This window comes from Tiliqua scincoides, chromosome 13 (genome assembly GCF_035046505.1).
Source record: "Tiliqua scincoides isolate rTilSci1 chromosome 13, rTilSci1.hap2, whole genome shotgun sequence".
Taxonomy (NCBI): domain Eukaryota; kingdom Metazoa; phylum Chordata; class Lepidosauria; order Squamata; family Scincidae; genus Tiliqua; species Tiliqua scincoides.
In genome coordinates, this window is record NC_089833.1 from 9,634,820 (window position 1) to 9,659,477 (window position 24,658).

Here is a 24,658-nt window from a genome sequence, read left to right on the forward strand (position 1 = left end):
CACCTAGTCCAGAACTTTGATTCCTACAGTGGCCAACCAGATCTGGGGATGGAGCTGTAGCTGTAGCTCAGTTAAAGCATCAGCTTCATCTAAGAATAGGGACTGGAGGCCTTTTATAGCTCTTTCTCATCTCTTCCCACCCCCATTAGGCAAAATTAGGCTGTAGCTGCTAATTTAAGGTTCATCGCACCACTTATGTGTTACATAATTTCCAAGACAAACAGAGAGGGGGAAGGAAAAAATAAAATCTTTCCCTGTGCTAAATAAAACATTCAGGGGGGAAAAAAATTCCACTTGTGGATGACCAAAGAGTTCCAGCAATGAATTTATTCACAGGTATTAAGTCCAACCTGCCTTGAACGTGAGGCACCAAGAAGTGACATGTTCAATCTGGTCTGATCTGATGGCAAATAATTCATTCCAAAGCCTCATTAAGAAGCTTCTCAGATAGCTACACTAAGACCCAACCAAACCTTCTCAGGGCAATGTACTGTTTTAGAGGGCATCGTCATGTTTTGAAAAAGGGCATCGTGGAGCAGGACTGTAACATTTCAAGACACAGGTGGGGAGATGGGGGGTTTAAAATGTTTCCTCGCATTAAAAAAATAAATCTGTCCATCCCACGGTGTAGAAAACTAGCAGGTCAGCAAGAAGGCTATGCCAGAGCACATCTCCTATTTGTGCCAACTCTCCACTGACGAGTGCCAAGGTCAGGTTTGTAGAGATCCTTGGCTAAGGTTGGCCCCTCAACACAGCAGTGGCTGTGTGGCCGTCATCTTTGTCAGCTCATAATGTAATGCTCCCACTGTTGAGGCACTGGAAATGAGTAACAGATAGAAAACAAAATGGCAGCTACCAGTGTGGCTGTTGAAGAGCACTTCAGGCCACTATCATAGCTAAATTAAGTTCCCAACAAAGGTTTCAGAGAGGCTATCCTTGGAGATGGCAGCAGCAGTCTACAGCAGTTCTTGGAGGCTGTCATCTTTTTTTCACAAGGGTTTCGGGGGTTGGTGGTGGGTCCTTAGCCAGTGTCCTAGCTGGTCAACCTCCACCTCTGGCCCAGCCACAGCCAGGGAGCTTTTGACACAGAGAAGCATTCAGACATGCACCCCCTTCACCCGTATACTGAAATGGAACAGCTCCAAGAGAAGTCTCACATTTCCAAACACACAGGTCCATCTGAAGGCATTATGGCAATTCATTAAGGCGCTCCGACTCTATACCTTCAAAGGAGTGAATGCAAGTCATCACCTCTTGGTTTTCCCTTGAGAAACAGCTTCTGCACAGGGCAAATGAATGAATTCATAGAGCTGCTTGGCATTGGCCGTGTTGCCTAGAAGTTCAGCAAGTTTGTCCTGTGAAAGGGCAACAAGGTCCGCAATACTCCTCACGCGATTCATGATAACCTGGCAGTTTTTGGCATTCACGCCCGGCATTTTAAGCAGGAAGTCTTGGGGGCCTGGGTTGTACTTGTCTGACTCGGGAAGGGTTTCCGAATCGGCGGTGATTGCCATGGCCGTTGACGCATCAGGCTGTGGCCGGTTCTGTTTCAACTCGTCAAACAATTCGGCGGTGGCATACGGAGAAGGGCACCACAAGAAACGAAGCCGCGGGAAGTGAAGGGTGAGGAGGGTGAGCTTGGAAGTGATGTCGTTGATGGAGATCTCTTGATGGAGAGACGCCCGCGAAGTGAGCGAGAAGGATTTGCTGGGGTCAAACTCTATGAGGAGGACGGGCCGCTTGTAGTAGCGGGACATGGAGATGCACTGTGAGTAAAGCCGCCCGTTGTTCAGGGAGCCAATCAGGTCGCTGATGCTCTTCCGCTCCACGCAGATGTCTGGAGTGAGAATGTAGTCGCCCACTTCCAAGGTCACGGGCTCAATGTCAATGCCACGGCGATGAATCAAAGATGGGAGCTCGCTACGAAACTCCCGCAGGTCCACGATTATGCTTTGCTGGACACTCTTCTGCTCCTGGCCACCTAAGAAAAGGCAACAATAGTATTAGTTACTCTTTACCATGAACCAAGCCCTTCAAATATACAAATTAGGATCTCTGCACTTCATCAACATTTACATAAGAACATAAGAACATAAGAACAGCCCCACTGGATCAGGCCATAGGCCCATCTAGTCCAGCTTCCTGTATCTCACAGCGGCCCACCAAATGCCCCAGGGAGCACACCAGATAACAAGAGACCTCATCCTGGTGCCCTCCCCTACATCTGGCATTCTGACTTAACCCATTCCTATAATCAGGAGGTTGCGCATACACATCATGGCTTGTACCCCATAATGGATTTTTCCTCCAGAAACTTGTCCAATCCCCTTTTAAAGGCGTCTAGGCTAGACGCCAGCACCACATCCTGTGGCAAGGAGTTCCACAGACCGACCACGCGCTGAGTAAAGAAATATTTTCTTTTGTCTGTCCTAACCCGCCCAACACTCAATTTTAGTGGATGTCCCCTGGTTCTGGTATTATGTGAGAGTGTAAAGAGCATCTCCCTATCCACTCTGTCCATCCCCTGCATAATTTTGTATGTCTCAATCATGTCCCCCCTCAAGCGTCTCTTTTCTAGGCTGAAGAGGCCCAAACGCCGTAGCCTTTCCTCATAAGGAAGGTGCCCCAGCCCCGTAATCATCTTAGTCGCTCTCTTTTGCACCTTTTCCATTTCCACTATGTCTTTTTTGAGATGTGGCGACCAGAACTGGACACAATACTCCAGGTGTGGCCTTACCATCGATTTGTACAACGGCATTATAATACTAACCGTTTTGTTCTCAATACCCTTCCTAATTATCCCAAGCATAGAATTGGCCTTCTTCACTGCCACCGCACATTGGGTCGACACTTTCATTGACCTGTCCACCACCACCCCAAGATCTCTCTCCTGATCTGTCACAGACAGCTCAGAACCCATCAGCCTATATCTAAAGTTTTGATTTTTTGCCCCAATGTGCATGACTTTACACTTACTGACATTGAAGCGCATCTGCCATTTTGCTGCCCATTCTGCCAGTCTGGAGAGATCCTTCTGGAGCTCCTCACAATCACTTCTGGTCTTTACCACTCGGAAAAGTTTGGTGTCGTCTGCAAACTTAGCCACTTCACTGCTCAACCCTGTCTCCAGGTCATTTATGAAGAGGTTGAAAAGCACCGGTCCCAGGACAGATCCTTGGGGCACACCGCTTTTCACCTCTCTCCATTGTGAAAATTGCCCATTGACACCCACTCTCTGCTTCCTGGCCTCCAACCAGTTCTCAATCCACGAGAGGACCTGTCCTCTAATTCCCTGACTGTGGAGTTTTTTCAGCAGCCTTTGGTGAGGGACCGTGTCAAACGCCTTCTGAAAGTCCAGATATATAATGTCCACGGGTTCTCCCGCATCCACATGCCTGTTGACCTTTTCAAAGAATTCTATAAGGTTCGTGAGGCAAGACTTACCCTTACAGAAGCCATGCTGACTCTCCCTCAGCAAGGCCTGTTCGTCTATGTGTTTTGAGATCCTATCTTTGATGAGGCATTCCACCATCTTACCCGGTATAGATGTTAGGCTGACCGGCCTATAGTTTCCCGGGTCCCCCCTCTTTCCCTTTTTAAAAATAGGCGTGACATTTGCTATCCTCCAATCTTCTGGCACCATGGCTGTTTTGAGGGACAAGTTGCATACCTTAGTCAAGAGATCTGCAACTTCATTCTTCAATTCCTTAATAACCCTTGGGTGTATGCCATCAGGGCCCGGTGACTTATTGATCTTTAATTTATCAATGAGGTCTGAAACATCTTCTCTTTTAACCTCTATCTGACTTAACTCCTCGGTTAGGAGGGGCCGTTCGGGCAGCGGTATCTGCCCAAGGTCTTCTGCCGTGAAGACAGATGCAAAGAACTCATTTAATTTCTCTGCCATCTCTAAGTCTCCTTTTATCTCCCCTTTCCCTCCCTCACCATCCAGAGGGCCAACCGCTTCTCTGGCGGGTTTCCTGCTTCTAACATATTTGAAGAAGCTTTTATTATTCCCCTTAATGTTGCTGGCCATGCGTTCCTCATAGTCTCGCTTGGCCTCCCCTATCACCTTCTTACATTTCTTTTGCCACAGTTTATGTTCCTTTTTATTCTCTTCATTAGGACAAGACTTCCATTTACGGAAGGAAGCTTCCTTGCCCTTCACAGCCTCTCTAACTTGGCTGGTTAGCCATGCGGGCACTCTCCTGGATTTAGTGGAACCCTTCTTTCTTTGCGGTATACAACTCTGCTGGGCCTCTATTACTGTTGTTTTAAGCAGCCTCCATGCACTCTGGAGAGATTGGACTCTTTTTACCCTCCCTTTCAACCTCCTTCTAACCAGCCTCCTCATTTGGGGGAAGTCCGCCCGTCGGAAGTCAAGGGTTTTTGTTAGAGATTTGCCTGGTATTCTTCCCCCAACGTGCACGTCAAAACGGATCGCAGCATGATCACTGTTCCCCAATGGCTCAGTAACGTTTACATCCCTAACCAGGTCCTGCGTACCACACAAAATTAAATCCAGAGTCACCTGTCCTCTGGTGGGCTCCGTGACTAGCTGATCTAAGCCAGATAAGAGATTTCCTCTTATGTATTTGGAGTAGACATTTGCATGGTGTGAAAAGATGATGAACCCCTGGTTTGCCTACAGAAGGTCCTGGGTTCAACCCCTGGGAGCATTCCAAGTTGGGCTGGGAAAGACCTTTGTCTGAAACCCTGGAGAGCTACCGCCAGCTACGGTAGAGACAGTACTGAGCTAGATGGATCACAGTTCCACCTTCAGCTTCATGAGTCCTGAAAACTTCATTTGCAAACTTTTCTACAACTGCCTGTTTCCAGTCCATCATGAGTTAAAGAGTACTTTTCTCTGGGCTAAGTAGATCATGCTCTATATAGAGAGTTCCGTTTACAAGACCAGTTTCCACTTGGGTTAGAATTCAAGCAGTCCAAATCCATTTGGGTGAATGGAGTTCTGAATTCCTCTCCTTTTCAAGAAGTTAAACCTAGATATCTCAACAAGTTACCTGCTTTGCGTGTATCTGTAGAAATGGAAGCGGATGCCACTTCTCTTACTAGATCCAAGTTTGTTTTGTCAGTTCCTTCTCTTTCCTCAGGGATGACCATGCTGGCTTTCTCTCTGGGAAAAAATAAATTGTGAAAAGAAACATCTCAGATAGCTTCCAAGCCTCCTCATCCCTTCCTTTGCTGTCTCCCTTGTATCAATAAGTAACTGGAAGTTCTTTAGGGCAGAGACTTGTTCTCTCATTCTTTGTGAAGTATCTGTTGCTAACTTTAAAGTTGCAGGCCCTGGGCTTAATCTATACCAGGGGTGGACAAACTCTTCTGCCCAAGATATAGAAATTGTACAGAGGGCCATAATGGCCACTTCTCGTAATATTCATCACAGTTTTGATTTCAGCTCTATTTAAAAAAAGCAGTGCATACATGCTAGGGATTCCAGCACGTTCCAGGACTGTGTTGTTTGGAACTTTGTCCTGCCAGGTGATGCCGAGAATGCGTCGGATCAACAGAGACGCCTGCGTTGGCTCGGTCATGTCGTGAGAATGGATGATGGCCAGATCCCAAAGGATCTCCTCTATGGAGAACTCGTGCAAGGAAAGCGCCCTACAGGTAGACCACAGCTGCGATACAAGGACATCTGCAAGAGGGATCTGAAGGCCTTAGGAGTGGACCTCAACAGGTGGGAAACCCTGGCCTCTGAGCGGCCCGCTTGGAGGCAGGCTGTGCAGCATGGCCTTTCCCAGTTTGAAGAGACACTTGGCCAACAGACTGAGGCAAAGAGGCAAAGAAGGAAGGCCCACAGCCAGGGAGACAGACCAGGGACAGACTGCACTTGCTCCCAGTGTGGAAGGGATTGTCACTCCCGAATTGGTCTTTTCAGCCACACTAGACGCTGTTCCAGAACCACCTTTCAGAGCGCGATACCAGAGTCTTTCGAGACTGAAGGTTGCCAACACCATTTAAAAAAGCAACAACTGCAATCCATTTGTTTAAACACAACACTCACAGCTTCTTTTGGGTAATTTAAAATATATAATAGGATCAGTTTTTAAGATCCCACCAATGATGATGAAGACAACTGATCCTGAGAAGGCACACCATGCTGCCGGTGCGGGGCTCATTCCACGTAGGCCCTACTAATAAATGACCTTCTCCCAAATTCCTGTGGCACACCTGTGGACCACTCGTGGTTGAAAATACAGTACAGTGGTTGAAAATGGCTGCCCTAGACAGAGGAGACCATTCCCGGTATGAGGCCACCTTTCCCTTTATGTAAATGTTACATTTTTCTATAAATTCTGACTACCGCCTTGCATGGCATTCAGCTTCTTATGTAAGCTTGCTACCTTGGCAACGCAGAGGGGGAAGAGAGAAAAAACACACAAGCCCCAGCTCCAAACTGCATAGCAACCAAAAAGGTACCCAATGTGCTTTGCAGATGGGCAGAAATCTCTCTGGAGGAGCAGATGCTCTAGCAGAGGCCCGGCATGTTGCAGTTTTGCCAGCTTCAAAACCAGGGCGCATGTTCTGCAGAAGCTGAAGACCTGACAAGGCATCATTCCACCAGGGTGCTCCTCAGGAAGGGGTGACCCCCCCTGACTCTGCTGGGGCATGCTGCTGTGTGCTCCTCCCCTCCCATAACTACCTCCCATAGCGATTGTCCCAGCTGTGATATTATTTTGTTATGCTGACAGTCTCCAAACTGGAGACCGCTGTGCAATGGGAAAGGCATCCCTAGCATTACCGGTGCTTACCGTTCTGCTGGGGAGACATCCTTCTCCGCTGCCGATCTCCCCCAAACTGAGCTCCAGCCCTCTGTGCCTATCCAGAAATCCAGGCACAGTGGCTGCTGTGGCGACGGAACCCAGATGTGGCAGGCTGGAGCTCCATTTGGGGGAGATCAAAGGTGGGGAAGGACGGCTCCCCCGTAGAACAGTAAGTGCCATTCACACAGGAGAGGGGAAAGGTAGGGCGACAAATCCGGCCTGTGGGATAGGGACTGGAGAGCCCTGAGTTATGCAACCTATCCTTGTGATGTATTAAGAGAGCATCAGCAGAAATAACAGTACAACGGTGTCATAGAAAAAGAGATAAAAGCAGTGCGCGTTACCGAATGAGTTTCTCAAAGGCCTCCTTCTCTTTCCTTAGTATGGTCAGGTACCGCTGCTCTTCTGTGGATCCTCCGTATATCAGGAAGTAAACCCTGCCAAAGGAAGGTGCAAGAGGTCTGTCTGAATCTGGTAAATGATGTGCGCCCCCCCCAAGCCATTCTACATGGCCATTTCTTGTCCCCGATTTAAACGCGCTTAGAGTTCTATTAAGAGGCAGCTCTCTAAACGTCACTTGGTAACTCTTGTCCCTCTCCCCATTTTGTAACCGTTACTCTGAAAAGCGTCACAGGTGCCTGATTCCCAACTGTGTCTGATCAGAAAGCAAGCCCCATTGAGTTTAAAGAGATCGGCTTCCAGTAAACTTGCACAGGACAGAAGGCATTAGTAAAAGCACATTATGTGCAGATCCATTCTGTGGGTCACTGTGCACCCCAAGATTGGGTGCAAATCTGTTCCAGTACTGCAACATTACAAGTCATGCACTTAGACGGCAGACAGAGTGTTTGATTGAGAGAGAGAAGACCCAGGTTCAAATCCTCACTCAGCATGAAGTTCACTGGGTCTTCAGCAGCTCTCAGTCTCACCTAGGTTTGCTGGTGTGAGAATGAACGTTCTCCACAATCCACCACAGCCCACCAATCTAGCTTTCCTTGGGTAACAAGATGCCATTTTAACCCTTCTAAGTCTACAATGGGTGTAACGGACCCCATCAAAACAATCCTACTTTGGAGCCCCCCCATCAACGTACCTCAGAGGCTTCCCGGGCCGGCTCGCTTTGTAAACCTCCAGCTGGCGGACAAAAGTGAGCTCCGCATCGTACAGCACAACGTAGCGGGGCTCCACCTCGTGCAGTACGCGGGTGAGAGCGTAGGGGTCACTGCAGCCGTTCAGAGGATGGAGGACCGTGAGCGGCTCCTTTAAGATCCCGTAATAAGAGTCTGAGGACAGGTTCAGCTGGAGGTCTCCTGGTTTGTCTTCGCCGTCGCTCTCTTGGCAGCTGCTTAATTCCTCCCCGTCTTCTTTGCCCCCCAGGGTCTCCTGCTCCCCTTTGGCTAACATTTGCGTGAGCGTCAACCCCGGCTTGTCCTTGTTTGGTTTAGAGGACTCTTTTTTGGCTTTCTTGGCCCGAGGTTCTCTGGCACCGTTGCCCCGGCACTTGGCTGGCTTTCTGTCCTTTGGACAGGGGTCGCTGATTTCTTTGTCCTTCCCAAAGGTCTTCTTATACAGCCTGGTCAGAAACTTTTCCGCACCGACAGCAATGTATTCCTTGAGCTGCGCGCAGGTGCGGTCATCCCCTGCGCAAATAAGCACATGCCCTGCAGTCCAGAAGAACAGTTGTTGTGCTATCAGGATGGTACAAGGAGCCACTCCCCACAAGACTATCCCCGCAGAAATACAAAATGAATCTGAGATCCCCCCTTGGAGGCCCTGCTCTCTGGTTTGTGCTAAACACAGACATGAGTGGCGGGGGCCAAACAGGGCTTTTAAAGCCCCACAGCTGTGGAACTCTCATTCCAGAGAAACCAAGTTGTCCCCCCCTCTTGTTTACATGCCCCCCACTTTTCCCATCTGACCTCTGTTTTATAAGGATGTTTGGAGTGAATCTTCTTTTACTGCCTTTCGCTTGCTACATTTTCCTGCTGCTAATCTGAATTTTTTTACATATTTCATTTGACTTGAGAATTCTGTACGCCATGTTGTTGTTTTGTTAAGAAAAGCAGGATATAAATCCATATCTCTAGGGCAGCCACTTTCAACCACTGGGCCATGGCACACTGGTGTGCCGCGAATGGTCTGCAGGTGTGCCATGGAAGTTTGGGGTAGGGTCATTTATTAATAGGGCCATTGGGGGTGTGAGCCCCCCAGCAACAGCATGACGTGCCTTGTCCATTGTAAAAAAAACTGATGGTGTGCTCTGACAATTTGAGTCCCTTGTCAGTGTGCCGTGAGACGAAAAAGGTTGAAAATCACTGCTCTAGGGCTTCATGTGGCAAACATATCTGTTGCACCTTCCCTGGCATCTCATTTGTTCCCAGCGATTCAAGGGGGCAAATGTCTAGGACTCTAAGCAGTCCGAGTCTTTGGTGTGTCTAAGTTCAGCCGCTCCCAGCGATTCTAGCCACTGAAAAGGCCTTTTGAGGAGACTCCTCTCTATGTGTTGAAAGCTTTTGCAGCTCAATTGTCATGCACACAGGACAGGACCTTCTCAGTGGCTGCTCTTCCCCCCCCCCCCCGCAGCTATGGGACCACCTCTTTCAAAAAAGCACAGGCTGCCCCTCCCCTTCCAGCTTTTCAAAAGTTGGTTAACTTTTAACATGCTGGTTAACTTGTGGCTTTTGGGCTACCTTTTCGGACCTTATGATGTAGGGAGTCCTGTGGCTCTTTTCGTTCCTACACCGAGTTTAAATTGCTCTCCAAACAAGTTTGATCGTACTTGCCTCTGTTTGGCCAGGAGTCTCTTGGGTCTCAGGTGAAAAGTGGCACAAAAATTCAACTAAAAATTCAACTGAGACCACTCCTCCCCACGACAAAATGTCATCACCCAGGATCTGCTCCCCCCACGTGGTCTCACCTGGCCCACCAAGAGCATCGCTGTTGGCGTTCTCCGTTTCAATCTCCTTCAGCACTTCCCTTAGAGCCTGCCACTTGGGGTTGTTCTCCAAGACCAGTTCCCGTCTCTGCTCTGAAACACAAGAAAGGAGAAAGTGGAATGCCTTTAATTCCATCACAATCAGCATTCTCTGGGACTTTTCTGATAGCCTGGCACTAGGAAGGCTGGAGCTCTCTGGTAGACCACCTGTTTGAACACTGGCTGGTTCAGAGTTCAATTGCCACCATCTTCTGACCCAGCCTCTTCTGAGTCAGCAGGTTCAATCCCAACCACAGTCTGACTCAGCAGGTTTCGTCTGACTGAACTGGCGGCTTCTCCTGTTCATTTGTAACTTACGTTAGAATAGAAAAACAGCCTGAAACGAAGTATGATATTACACTACAGCTCAGAACACAAACCATCATTTGGGTTTCCAAATGTACAAACTATGCTTTCGACTAGCTTGTTGGCTTTTTATTTTCTGACCTCTAGCCACTCACCTTTGTAAATTCATCTCTAGCGCCATAGTGCAGCAGCCCCAAGAAGCTGGAGTACTGGTAGTCAGTATGGTTTGTGGATTCAGCTTTGTGAACTTACAAGCTACCCTTGGTCCCCCTAGTCTGGGGCTTTTTCACCTGCCCAGCATTGCAAGTACCACTTCTGTAAATCCCACTACTACCACCACTTTGCAACTATACTCAAGAGAAAGTGAATTGCCCCACAGCTGGGGCTTCCCTCTGTGCGCTCTTCCCCAAACCAGGTCACTTTTGAAGGGCCCGGCACCTACACAGCCTTATGTGGCCCTCTGGTGTTCCATGATCCAACTACCTCCATTTCCCAGGCAAGGCAGTGCCATATGGTTACCACGGCAGTGGGGTGAAGTATCACCTGTCGCATTGTAAAGTACAACAGGCCCACCTCACCTGCGGGTTTGGAACCTGTGGATTTCACTTGCTGCGGGTTCCAAACCCACAGCTGGAGGGCCCCACCAAACCTCCTAGATGCAACTAGAAGTGCCTCTGGTTGTGCCCAGATGTTCTGAAGTGGGGAGGCTGCGCACATGCACTCTGGTTTTTCATAAAAGCCTTTGGGACTCCACCTCCCTCATGTATCAGGACACCTTTGGATGTGACTGGAAGGCGCTTCCAGAGGTCCTCTAAGGGACCGCCCCTCCATGGATCTCATTATATACAGCAGGGGTGTCCAAAGCTTTTGGCAGGAGGGCCACATCATCTCTCTGACACTGTGTCGGGAACCATGGAGAAAAAGAATTAATTCACATTTAAAATTTGAATACATTTACATAAATATACATAAATGAATATATTAAAGATGAACTTATATGAATGAATGAATGGTCTTGCAATAGCTCAAGGCCTATAAAAGGCCTGGCATAAAGCAAGGCTGGCTTTTCCTTTGCTGCTGCTACTGCATCACAGACATGAAACAGCAAGTAGTGGAGAGAGCTGTAATCCCACAGCTCACGCAAGAGGTCAAACAGTCGCTCTTAGGCTGAGAGCAGTTGCGTTGGACCAGTGCGGGCTCCAACAAATCTTCGGAGGGCCAGAGGCTCATTGGAAACTGGGGGCTCCCTGAGGGCCACATTGAGAGGCCTTGAGGGCCGCATGTGGCCCCAGGGCCGGGGTTTGGGCACCCCTGATATCTGGGGAATCTGGGAGGGGGGGAATATTACAGTCCCACTTGTGGTACTTGTACCACTGGTTGAAAAGCACTAACCTCGCTCAGTATTACCAGGGAGAAGGGTGGCACACAGAGGGGAAATCTGCAGGGTTCACCAAAACCATCACTAAGGTTACTTAGCCCTCGTCCAGGACAATATTTGAACTGAGTATTATTCAAATCTTGCCTTGTTTCATCAGGAAACAACAGAAAACTAATTGAGGAAGTTAAGTTATATAACTTGGATGCCATCCCACAAAATGTACAGCCCTGTTCTCAGTTACGGGGATTTGATGAACTGTCAGCATATAGTTCAGATTCTTTTCAAGCAAGGAGGATACACTTCTAAGCATGCTTTTTGCTGGCGTAAGCCCCGCTTAACAAAATAAGACTTCGCTCTGAATAGACATATGTAGGACGGTGCTATACGTGAATATTTATGTAGTAAGATCATAAGTGGTGTGCTTTTTTCTTTTAAAAAATGAAAAGTCATCAATGGAAAGGTCCGCTTTACCTGTTCCCTCCTTCACATCCGTTTTCTCGCAAGCTTTCCTTTTCTTGCCGGTTTTGTCGTCCGGAAGCCGATAAACTCTGCCCCGAGCATTCAGAAACATCGAAACGCTAGAGTCAAGAAAAAGCCAGCCTAGGAGAGAACGAAGAACATGAAGACAAATGCATATATTTAAATACATGACCCACTGAACTCGGTGGGACTTACGTCTGGGTAGGCATTCATAGGGTTGCACCGTGAAATTATTTGGAGGGAGCACAAGTGCTTTAAAACAGTGTTTCCCAAACTACGGGTCAGGACCCACCATCGGGCTTGCCAGCCAATTTCTGGTGGGTCATGAAAAGTTAAATATACATCCAATTACCTATGCATGAAGCCACAGTTTGGAAAGTAAATCAGTATTTCACTTTTAGGTGGTTCATGTATGTAGTCCTAAGGCATAGTCAGACGGGGCACATGTGGAGCTAAGCAGGCCCAAATCTCTGTATGCCACCCCATGAATACCATCTTGTGCATGCCAGAGATCCCAGTTCCAAAACCTGGCATCTCCAACTGTGGCCGGGAAAGATTTACTCCCTTGAGAAGGACTGAGTTTGGTCAAAACGTGTTGGGAATGAAGCACTTTCCACTTGGATCAACCTTTTTTTCCCCCCCCTGAATTGTTTGGCAATGAAATATAATCACTATGCAGGGTTGGCCCAAGGGCTCCTGGCACCCTAAATGCTGCCCTCCCCTTACCTAGTGATGTGCCAGCCTCTGCTTCTCCCACTCCAACTGGACTGGAAAACAAAGAGGGAGACAGAGAGGAAATCTAGAAAAGAGAGTGGTGAGCTAGAGTGTCCCTTCTCTTCCACCCTTCCTCTTCTGCACCATCTCCTACTTTGCTTTCCAATCTGAGAAGAGAAAAAAGAGCGGTCACCGTTAACAGACAGATGAAGTTGGGCACTGCCGGAGGTGACTGCCTCAGCCTCACGGATGGGCCAGCCCTGCTGTTATGAGCACTGTTTTTCACTTCCCAGTGTCTGAAACCCTGGGAAGCAGCTGCCAGTCAATGTAGACCAGTGGGTCAGTACCCGCTAGGTGGGTCACAAGCCAATTTCAGGTGGCACCACCCTGCAGATGCCCGATCTTGTCTGATCTCGGAAGCTAAGCAGGGTCAGGCCTGGTTAGTACTTGGATGGGAGACCGCCTGGGAATACTGGGTGCTGTAGGCTTATACCATAGTCTTTCCATGCCCGATCTCGTCTGATCTCGGAAGCTAAGCAGGGTCAGGCCTGGTTAGTACTTGGATGGGAGACCGCCTGGGAATACCGGGTGCTGTAGGCTTATACCATAGTCTTTCCATGCCCGATCTCGTCTGATCTCGGAAGCTAAGCAGGGTCAGGCCTGGTTAGTACTTGGATGGGAGACCGCTTGGGAATCCCGGGTGCTGTAGGCTTATACCATAGTCTTTCAAGACTGAAGGTTGCCAACCAAGCTCAGTCACCATTGAAAACACATAGCTGAAAATACAGAGCTGCTGGGCAGGGCAGGCTACCAGTGGGAGAGAGGCCTGGTGCTTTGCCCTGAATTGGTGGGAAGATAGGATGCTGGAAAGGGGGGGAGGGCTGTGTGGTTGAAGAAGGATCCAAACCTGCATTCTGCTTTGACTTCCAAACTGGAATGTTTGAATTCCGAGCTATGCAAAATAACAGCACAAGCATGCTGTGCAATTGGACCTTTGGCTGATCATGGCTTAGGTTTGAAGCCCCAGTTGATGATGTCACTTCTGCCATGACATCCCTTCCAGGTTAATGGCATCACTTCTGGGGTGGGGGGTGGGGTCCCAACAGATTGTCATTCTAAAAAGTGGGTCCCATGCTAAAAGATTTGAGAACCACTGGGGTAGACAACGTCAAAATAGACAAAAAACGTTTGGTTCAGTCACAGGCAGCTTCAGTAATCCTAAATCCAGCCTCCACATCCTATAACCCTCTTCCTTCCTCCACTGGCTAAATTCTTCTTCTGCAATTATTCTGATCTCAGAAGAAAAAAATAATCCAGGTTTCTCATGTGAATGTTGCATTCTTTTTTCCAAGTAACAGACGTTAAGTGGGAAGCTGAGTATATTCACCGACACGTAAATCCCACAGCCTTATGGCAGGATGAAAACACTTATTAGGAAACATTGGTGCACATTAAGTTGTTGATGCATTTTAATTCAAATCTTTTGCAGCCTCGTTCATTCACCTTGCAAAGCTCCTACCTGAGTTCTGGCCAAAGGCTTTTTCCGATGCTCTCAAGGACTCCAAAAGGTTCAGAAAGGTGACACAGTCGTACTGGGTCAAGTACTGCAGCAAAGTACGAAGGATCTTCAGGTCTTGGACCAAGGATTTGGTTTTTGCTCCCAGCTGGTGCCACAGAGGATCCAGGTAGTGACGGATCGTCTGGGGACACAAGTTGGAAAACAACCGCTGAAGCACAGCCTGGGATGGTCTGGACTTGAATAGAACAACCAGTCCTGATACCTATCAGATGGGCAGCCCAATCCTAACCTGTGCTGGAACAGGCTGGCTGCCCGGCCTGTGCTGTACTGAGAACAGGGCTGGGAGTAACTCAGGGCAACTCAGGGCAAGGGGATATTTTTCCTCTTATCCCAAGCACTGTCCCAGACACCACAATGGAGTTACTCGGATCTGTGCCAGCTAAATCTCTGGCACAGATTCGAGTAGCCTGGAGTTAGGTTGGGCTGCTTGGGAGGGCGATTAGGATCTGGCCTAAGTGCCAGAGGCTCGTTCTACCCCCCTCACGGGCCTGCCCTGCCCACTGGTTTGCCCATAGCTCGCTCTCCCCCACCCCTGAAATACTCTTCCCCTGCCCGCCTCAAACCCCCACGCTGGTGGCCCAACATCGGTGCAAACTTACCTTTCCTTCGGCTCACTCCAACACAGGGAGGCCAGCACATGTTCTTGTGCTGGCCTCCCCGACTCGAATGGAGGCACAGACATGCCTTGCAGCACATTTGCAAAACTCCTGGGCTGGCATAAGGAACTTATGCTGGCCCAGCGCAATCTCAGACATGCCTTGCGGCACATTTGCAAAACTTCCGGGCTGGCATAAGGGACTGACGCTGGCCCAGCACAATCTCAGGATTGCGCTCTTAGAAGCTGAATCCTAGGATTGTGCATCTGTAAAACTAGACTAGTTTCTAGTCCTCATGAACACAAAACTGAATACCTGGCTGCAATATGAAAATAAAACTGAACACCTGGCTGCAATTTCACTTTTCTTTCAAGGAGCTCAGAACAGCTACTAGAAGGTTCTGGAATAATAGAGAAAAGGGCTTAATAAAGCCACTAGGTCAGGGGGTGAGGCAGGGGGTGTTGGAGAGCCCTCTCAAAATGAAAGATCCTGATTGGTTAGGGGGACAAATGAGGTCACATTCAGATATACATCTTATTGTGCACTAAAATCTAGGTTTCTGTAGTTTGTGTAGCACTGCAGGGCCGGACCTGTCCTCCATATGAATCTGTGTCCTGGAAAGCCTTGTGTGCATCACTGGCCTCACTCCAATGCTGCTATCCAGCCCGTGACATAAAACACATGGATGCCAATATCAGGATATCTGATCTCAGATCTTCTGCCATCTCATTGACTTGCACCTTCAGCATTGCCCATTTACTGCCTCGCTGAATGTTTCCGTTGGCCGTATAGCTCAGAAAGAAAGATTTCTACCACGAGAATTATTCCAGGGATGTTATGGTCCTGGCGCACGACGCCCAAACAAATCCACATTTATTTCATTGTTAACAAGCTTACGATAAGCGGGCCAGGGTCTTGGGAGAGCTAATAAAACACTCTTTTATGTAAAAACACAGTCAAACTATTAACAGATGTCTTAAGTTCTAAGTTAAGTTTCCCCAGACAACATGCAGCTGGTGAAGGAGGGAGCGGGGTTCGCTGGGAGAGCTCTGGCTGGCTTGTGCCTGGGACATTCGATGTGCTTCACTGACGAGAGGGGCGCACAGACTCATTCCAGACACAGATGGGCAATCCAGACAGCCAAACATCAACATTAATGCAGACAAGTGAAATTGCCATTAAGAGACAGGCAATTACTGCCAAGCGGCGCTCTGTGCTCTGCAAGCTGGCGCACGGTCAACAGAAAGATGGGCCGATGCTGTCGGCCTCGCGCACTTTGCCAGTACTTCGTCTGGGCCGGGATCCCATCCCAGGATTGGTTTCATACACCAGAGCTGAACCCCGGGAGATGTAAAAGCCCAAGAAAGATGAGAGTACCTCTGAGCATGTGCAAAGCACCATCACTGCTAAGCACCCACAGCCAGACTGGATTTAAGAGGATTGGAGCCCAAATCTGACTTTAGGACTCTAGACCAGTGCAGGACTCTAGACAAGGGGTCTCCAAACTTTTTGGCCAGAGGGCCGCATGAAATATCTGGCGCAGTGCTGAGGGCCAGAAAAAGACTTAAATATAAAATTTAAATAAATGAATTAGAGATGTAACTTAGATGAATGAATAAACGAATGATTGGGTTCATTCACTCAGCCTCTCTGGCCCTCAGAACACCCTCCAGATGCAATCAGAGTACAACCCTGGTCATGTACAGTGGGCCAGAGGCTTTCAGGTTACAAGAGGCTGGCCGCGGGCCGGACAGAGACTTGCTGAGGGCCGCATCTGGCTCCCAGGCCAGGGTTTGGAGACCCCTGCTCTAGACAATGCAGAGGCAGGGATCTAGACCAGCCCCAGTTCACAAATCAATTGCAGCTCTTCCCCCAAGCAGCCATAAGCTTTGGAAACAAAAATGCTATCTTTCTAATTTGCTACAGTGACTGTGGCAAATTCTCCTAGCCTTCCTTTGTTCCCCAACCTGCAGCCATCACTTGTTTGATAATGTTCCAATGGGAAAAACAAGATACAGTCACTATTTTTGTACGCATTTCTTTCCTATGTCCATAAGCGTGTATTTAACCACATCCTTTTGTCTTTAACTGTAAACTCTGACCTCGCTTATGGAAAAAAGAGCATTTGTTTTGTGAAATTCACCTTTAGAAAAACCAGAATGCCACCACTCCAAGCCAGTGAAGGAGATCAGCATATGTAAGTTGAAGGGTCCCAGGCATTAAGTTCCCTCCCTCAGCCACCACCCTAGTTCAACAATCACACATCCTCTTGAGACCTCAAAATGGAAGAAGGAGCTGTGTAAACATGAGGCTCGGCACATAGATACACAGTATACAATATCAAGCATTTGTGCATCACTTTTTAGAATCTGTAAAGGGCTTCGCATCCATCGTCTTGATCAACAACCCTGTAAAGGGCATATTATTATTCTGGAACAGAGTGTCCTCTCCAGTGCACAAAGCCTGGGTAAAGTAGATATGGAGGACAGACTGTTACCCATGCAGCAAATCCCCCCTCTCCACGTCGCTGAAATGGTCCAATGGAAAGGCAGAGGCCAATACGGTTGGTTCCAGCGGCATCGCAGGAGTTGCCAGAACGTGACTGTGTTCAGCCATGAACTGCCTCAGGGACTCTGGCTCCAGATTTTGCCTCCAGATTGACTCCTGAAGCCTTTTCCATAACTGGATATGGCCACAAGGCAGTGGAGGTTTGGGATCAGAGTTTTCCTTCTCTCAGATGAGCTGCCTTCCCAGGCTGACGAGTCCCATCTACCCGGTGGCTGTTTAGTCGCCCCTTACGACAAGTACAGCCAAACCGAGGGCCTATTCTTATCCCCCAGCCCCCAGGGGTTTACAGTCCTAGGGGCTTACAGTCATATGAAGCTGCTTCCTGTTGAGTCAGATCCTTGGTCCAACAGACTCTATATTATTTACACTGACCGGTAGCAGCCTTCAGAGAAGGGTCTTTCCCAAGCCTGTCTGAAGATGCCAGGGATTGACCCTGGAACTGTCTACACACAAAGCAGATGCTTCCACACTTAGCTACATCCCCTGCCTTAAAGAAACTCATTTCTACAGCTTTTCAAGCAAGGCAGTGCCCCAAATCATAGTGAACGCAGCCCCCCCCCCCCCGCCCCATGGCTGGCATCATGCCAAAGATGGAGATGTCAGGGGCTAAACTGCAGAAAGCCCTGAAGGTTTCAGAAGAAGCTATTACAGACCAAGGAGACAAAGCCACAAGGCAGGGCTACCTTATCAAAAGACATCCCAATGGCATTTTCCAACGACAAATCCTCCGCTTCCAGCGCTGGGTTGCAGTGCTTCAGTTCCTTCAAGCACGCGTTGAGGATGTCCAGGATGGAACTCTGGATGGCGCGCATGGCCGGGGTCATGGTGACATGCATTTCCACCACTTCCGGCTTGTGTCTCTCCAAAAAGGAGTGCACCGCAACATGGAACCTGGGGGGGGGGGAGGAGAGGTGTAAGGATGTGTCTTAAAGGTCCCTGCAACAACCCCCTAATGCAGGGGTGCTCACACTTTTTTGGCTCGAGAGCTACTTTGAAACCCAGCAAGGCCCGGAGATCTACCAGGGGGGAAGGAAGCATCTGACAGACACCCCCTTTAATGTATGGAGCCCCTGCTGGAGTCTAGTCAGTTTCGTCAGTTTTGTTGCTGCATGCCTGAAGAGCAGCTAAAGTGTCCCTTTCAGTGTCAGTTTAGTGTCAGCTAATTATGTCAGTTTCATCTAGACACTAGACGAAACTGACATATTAACAGTTTGGAGAGACAAGGCTCCGCGATCTACTCATTTTGACTCGCGATCTACCGGTAGATCGCGATCCACCTATTGAGCACCCCTGCCCTAATGCAATCCCCTAAGCCTAGTTTAAAACAAAACAAGAGAAAACCAGATTGTTGTGCAGATTCAATCTGATATTATGCTTGGCTGGGGTACTAATTGCCTTAAGCTGCAATCCTATGCATGTCTATTCAGAACTAAGTTCGAGTTCGGTGACTGCTGTCCTAGACAACACGGTTAGTTCACTGCGGGGTGGGGTTTTTTTTTTGCCTTACCTGGGCCAGAGGTAAAGCTTCCTCACAAACAGGTTCCTCATTACTCTTTCCACATGGCAGAAGCCGGTATTAAAGGCGACAGCGTTGTCTGTGAAGGCCTTGATGAACCCCTGCTTGTTCTTCTGACGATAGAGTCGCAGGATAAATGCCTCTTGGCACGACTCAATGATTCGGTGGGCTTTGTACACCAAAATACCTGGCAGAGTGATAAGGAGGAATAAGCTCGGGTAAGAGCAGTGGCGTGGCTAAGGCATCCAGCAACCAGAGGAACAAAAATGGTTAACACACCCCCCCCCAGGGGCCAGAGTCTTCCTGTCTCAACGAGAGGTGCTCTGAGGTGAAAATCAGAAGTGCCTTTCAAAGTGGCCACGGACATCAGATTTTCCTGGTTTGCAAGGGCAGGAGCATTTGAGCAAAACTTTGCTTCTGTGCCCGCCCCCGCTGGCATCAGTGGCAGCCAAAAGTCTCTTGCCGTTGCGAGGGAGATGAAAACATTTCCCTTTATGAAGAAACTAAGAAACGTAGAAGGGTATGGAGAGGGGGGGGGCAACAAACAGCCAAACAGGGCACTGCTTGCATGCTTTTGTCTGCCTCACAGTGCTGCCCAGCTCCAGGAGAACTGGGTGTTCAGCCAGACATGCTGAGCACTGCAGCTGCTTTTTTAGCCTACCCCAGGGGTGTCCAAAGTTTTTGGCAGGAGGGCCACATCGTCCCTCTGACACTGTGTAGGGGGCCGGGGGGGGGAAGAATTAATCTACATTTAAAATTTGAATAAATTTACATAAGTTTACATAAATTAATATATTAAAGATGAACTTATATGAATGAATGAAGGTCTTGCAATAGCTCAAGGCCTATAAAAGGCCTTGCACAAAGCAAGGCCGGCCTTTCCTTTGCTGCCGCTACTGCATCACAGACGTGAAACAACAAGCAGTGGAGGGAGCCCCTATCCCACAGCTCACGTGAGAGGCCAAACAGTCACCCTCATGCTTAGGAGCAGTTGCGTCAGGCCAGTGTGGGCTCCAACAAATCTCCAGAGGCTCATTGGAGACTGGGGGCTCCCTGAGGGCCGCAAGTGGCCCCAGGGCCGGGGTTTGGGCACCCCTGGCCTACCCTATAACATGAGCGCAACTGACTGGTGGGCAAAGGGAGGCTCTGATCAGCAGTAGGCATGGAGCAGGTTAGCGTTTGCACACATGGGCTCCTGTCCTCCCCTTAAAGTGAAACCCAGTGTGCATTTCTCTCTCTCTCTCTCTCTCTCTCTCTCTCTCTCTCTCTCTCTTGCAGCTTCAACCCCAGTGACTGTGAGCCAGACACATCTGGGGAGAAAATTCCATGGCATATTTGGAGCCTGACTCTTGCTGCCCTGGGTCACATTCTAGCGCAGAAAGCAAACACGCCTAGCTCCCTTCATCCTAATTATCTTCAGGGAGAAAAATGGAAGTACTATCAAGGCTGGGCTTATCCCACCGTCTCCCCCCCCCCCAAAGTAACATAATTTACTCCCCCCCAGCCAACAGCCAGTAGGTCAAGGGAGTCATGGGTCGAAAAAGTTTGGGAACTACTGGTAGGATCCTGTTTTTAATTTAGTCCTTATGTTACACTGACCTCTAGCGGGCATGATGTTATGGGATATTTTAGATCTACATACAGACATCAGTGAGTTAGCAAGGAGAAACAATGGTCAAAAATGTTCAGCTTGGGTGAGGATACAACCAGGAGCTGTGCAGCCCAATGCAAAACATTTTTGCAGGGCCCCCACAACCTGCAGAGGCCCCCTACTCACCAGAAGCGGTGAGCCCAGGCTGATGGCGCCCTGTGTAAAACATGGCACCCAAAAGTCGGTGGTGGTGTCGTGATGAATGTCACCTCCAACTGCTTCCAGGGGGCCAATTTCAAGGCAATCTGATCCAGGGGCAGGCAGGGGGAATGTCCAGCGGCAACGCTCTATTCGCCACACTCTCCTTGCAATGCCTTGGCATGGAAGATTTCATGCCGAAGTGACAGCCACAGAGCGTGGTGCTGGCTGTGGGCACTCCACTCGCTGCCCCAACACAGGGCCCCTCCAGGCATGGGGACCAACTTGGCCCAATTGCCCTAAGGCCAGTCCTGGCTCTGGGGCTAGGAAGGACCCATGTGCTTTGCAAGTGCTCACTCAGTCCAGGCAGCATCTCTTCCGCCAGCTTGGTGTGACCTGGAAGTGATCTCTCAGACTAAGGCAAGTGCCACGACCTGCTGGCCTAGCGTGGGCCTTTCTTAGGAGCGGGGCCCAGTTTGGTCAAATTGGCTTAAAGCCAGCTCTGGATACCCAAACTAGACACATCAGGAAAGGGTAAGAACCAGCTTCTTCTCACAAGCTCCTTACCGGTGATCAGGTCCGAAGGAATTCTGTCCGTCAGGAAATCCACCACAAGGATCCGGCTGGTTGCAAAGATGATGCCTCCTTGGGTGTAAACTTCATAGCGGCTGTGACTCGCAATTTCGTTTGTTACCCGCCGAGGAAGGTGAGCGACGTTGTCTGCCCTTAACTGGTCAATAAAATACTCCTAAACAAAAAACAGAAAAATCAGAATCGGCCATTGGTCGAGCCATCGTCACACAAATGGCACCCCACTTAACCTACCAGCCCCCTCCCATCCTGAAGACCCCTTAACAACCTACTGTAGTCTTACAGATGCAACCCTAGTCACATCTACCCAGAAGCAAGTCCTACTGAGTTCAAGGGGTCTCTCCTCTAGGAACAGGAATAAAGGAATGCAGTCCTCAGTAGCTGTTCTGTATTATTGTAAACTTTTTCACATATACCTTTCCTCTTTTCCCCCCAAAGCAGGTAAAACATTTTGGTTAAAGAGAAAACAATTAAAATATATATAGAATACATGCATAGATTTAGAAGAGTGACATTTTCAAAAATACAGAAGCTTTTATTTTTTTGTGTTAAAATATCACACAAATGAAGGCTGCAGATTAAGAAGCAAAGAAAAGGGTAGGAAAATTATAGTGCCATATTAGTGAGACCCATTCTTTTCAATGCAGTTTAGGGTTATAACCTAGGTTAGGATTATAACCTTAGTCGCTGTAAGAAGACAGAAGTACATGCTTGCTTGGGGGAAAAGCTTCGAGCAGGTGCTTCTGAAGATCTTCGTCTTCCTGGAGATAGCTGGTGGGCCACTGTGAGTAACAGGATGCCTGGCTAAGATCGGCCTCAAGCCTCATTCATTTATTTTATTTAAAATGTCTGCTTCCTCTTCTGCTCAAGTCCACAGGCAACTTATAGATCTAGATCAGGGGTGTCCAAAGTTTTTGGCAGGAGGGCCACATCGTCTCTCTGACGCTGTGTCAGGGGCCGGGGGAAAAAAAGAATTAATTTACATTTAAAATTTGAATAAATTTACATAAGTTTACATAAATGAATATATTAACTCACACTGAGAGCAGTTGCGTCGGGCCAGTGTGGTCTCCAACAAATATCCTCATTGGAGACTGGGGGCACCCTGAGGGCCGCATTGAGAGACCTCCAGGACCACGCGGCCCACATCTAGTTTTGGAGATATAGTATAGCCTCATTAGTGAATGGTTCAAGCAGCTTCCTCATGAGGAAGCCATGGTGTAGGCTTCCTCATGAAGAAGCTGCTTCAACCATTCACTAAAGAGGCTATGCTGGGTCTCCAAAACTAGATGTGATAGGGCAAAACGGATGCCATTTTTGGAATCAGCACCCCAAATATACCCAGGTATTGGTGTAATGTTTAAGGAAGCAAAATGTGTGCTGGCCTGTGTTATTATTATCTCTGAAAGCTTTTTAGCAAAATACCATAGTGCAGTAGTTCTCAAACTTTTTAGCACTGGGACCCACTTTACAGAATGACCATTTGTCAGGACCCACTGGAAGTGATGTCATGGCTGGCTGTGACATAATTAACATAAGAACATAAGAACAGCCCCACTGGATCAGGCCATAGGCCCATCTAGTCCAGCTTCCTGTATCTCACAGCGGCCCACCAAATGCCCCAGGGAGCACACCAGATAACAAGAGACCTGCAAGGCTTCCTGGGAATTGTAGTTAAGAACATAAGAACAGCCCCACTGGATCAGGCCATAGGCCCATCTAGTCCAGCTTCCTGTATCTCACAGCGGCCCACCAAATGCCCCAGGGAGCACACCAGATAACAAGAGACCACATCCTGGTGCCCTCCCCTGCATCTGGCATTCTGACTTAACCCATTTCTAAAATCAGGAGGTTGTGCATACACATCATGGCTTGTATCCCATAATGGATTTTTCCTCCAGAAACTTGTCCAATCCCCTTTTAAAGGCGTCTAGGCTAGATGCCAGCACCACATCCTGTGGCAAGGAGTTCCACAGACCAACCACACGCTGAGTAAAGAAATATTTTCTTTTGTCTGTCTTAACCCGCCCAACACTCAATTTTAGTGGATGTCCCCTGGTTCTGGTATTATGTGAGAGTATAAAGAGCATCTCCCTATCCACTCTGTCCATCCCCTGCATAATTTTGTATGTCTCAATCATGTCCCCCCTCAGGCGTCTCTTTTCTAGGCTGAAGGGGCCCAAACGCCGTAGCCTTTCCTCATAAGGAAGGTGCCCCAGCCCTGAAATCATCTTAGTCGCTCTCTTTTGCACCTTTTCCATTTCCACTATGTCTTTTTTGAGATGCGGCGACCAGAACTGGACGCAATACTCCAGGTGTGGCCTTACCATCGATTTGTACAACGGCATTATAATACTAGCCGTTTTGTTCTCAATACTCTTCCTAATGATCCCAAGCATAGAATTGGCCTTCTTCACTGCCGCCGCACATTGGGTCGACACTTTCATCGACCTGTCCACCACCACCCCAAGATCTCTCTCCTGATCTGTCACAGACAGCTCAGAACCCATCAGCCTATATCTAAAGTTTTGATTTTTTGCCCCAATGTGCATGACAATGTGCATGACACCCCATAAGAACATAAGAAGACCCCCGCTGGATCAGGCCAAAGGCCCATCTAGTCCAGCTTCCTGTATCTCACAGCGGCCCATCAAATGCTTCAGGGAGCACTTCCCCATATGACAAAATCAAATCTAATTAAGTATATAAGTAAATTAGAAGTTAAAAGTAAATTAAAAGTATATGCTTAAAAATTTATTTAAAATAAAGAATAACCCTCCTAACCCTCCCAAGCAGTTGCTGACCTTTTTAAAAAAAATTCCCCAAACATCTCAGCTGCAATCCTGTCCACACTTACCCAGGAGTAAGCCACATTGAGTATCATTGTTAAAAACATATACATAGTAGCCTGTGAAAAGACCTGTCACATGTCCCCAAATGCCAGGGTAGCATAGATTCAAAACAAAATGGGCATTGAAATGAAAGGGGAACTCACCTGAAATTGTCTTGTGACCCACCTAGTGGGTCCTGATCCACAGTTTGGGAAGCACTGCAATAGAGCATCCTTAGCCGAATGCAATTTAGTTTGCAGGATGAAAGCAGGATATAGACGTGCACCACCACCCCAAATATGCAAACCCTGCAATAGTATGCAAATGTTGCAAAAGCACACAGACCTCCTCTGCAGGGCTGGTGTTCAGCACCAGCACCAGGCTGGTGGGCTCGCAGTACAGGCGGAGGAAGCGTTGCAGGAGGCGGTCGATGCCCAGTCCCTTAGCGCAGATCACCAGCCCATCCTCATGGAAGAGGTCCAGGAAGATCTGGTTCTCGTGCTCCAGCGGAACTACCTGCGACATGACGGACCCCAAAAGAGCAGGAG

At 48.5% G+C, this 24,658-nt stretch overlaps 1 protein-coding gene and 1 pseudogene across 1 annotated transcript; one reads left to right on the forward strand and one right to left on the reverse strand.

Annotated features, from left to right (window-relative positions):
* ERCC4 (ERCC excision repair 4, endonuclease catalytic subunit) lies at positions 1-24,635 on the reverse strand. The gene is made up of 11 exons (XM_066640695.1): positions 24,456-24,635; positions 21,256-21,436; positions 18,891-19,086; positions 18,067-18,274; positions 14,160-14,340; positions 11,918-12,046; positions 9,706-9,816; positions 7,882-8,449; positions 7,133-7,225; positions 5,025-5,137; positions 1-1,981 (listed from the first exon to the last, which is right to left on the reverse strand). The coding sequence occupies exons 1-11, from the start codon at positions 24,633-24,635 to the stop codon at positions 1,248-1,250; spliced, it is 2,694 nt and encodes an 897-aa protein (XP_066496792.1). The 3' UTR covers positions 1-1,247.
* Positions 13,126-13,240, forward strand: LOC136634013 (5S ribosomal RNA; annotated as a pseudogene).
* Positions 24,636-24,658: the final 23 nt, after the last annotated feature.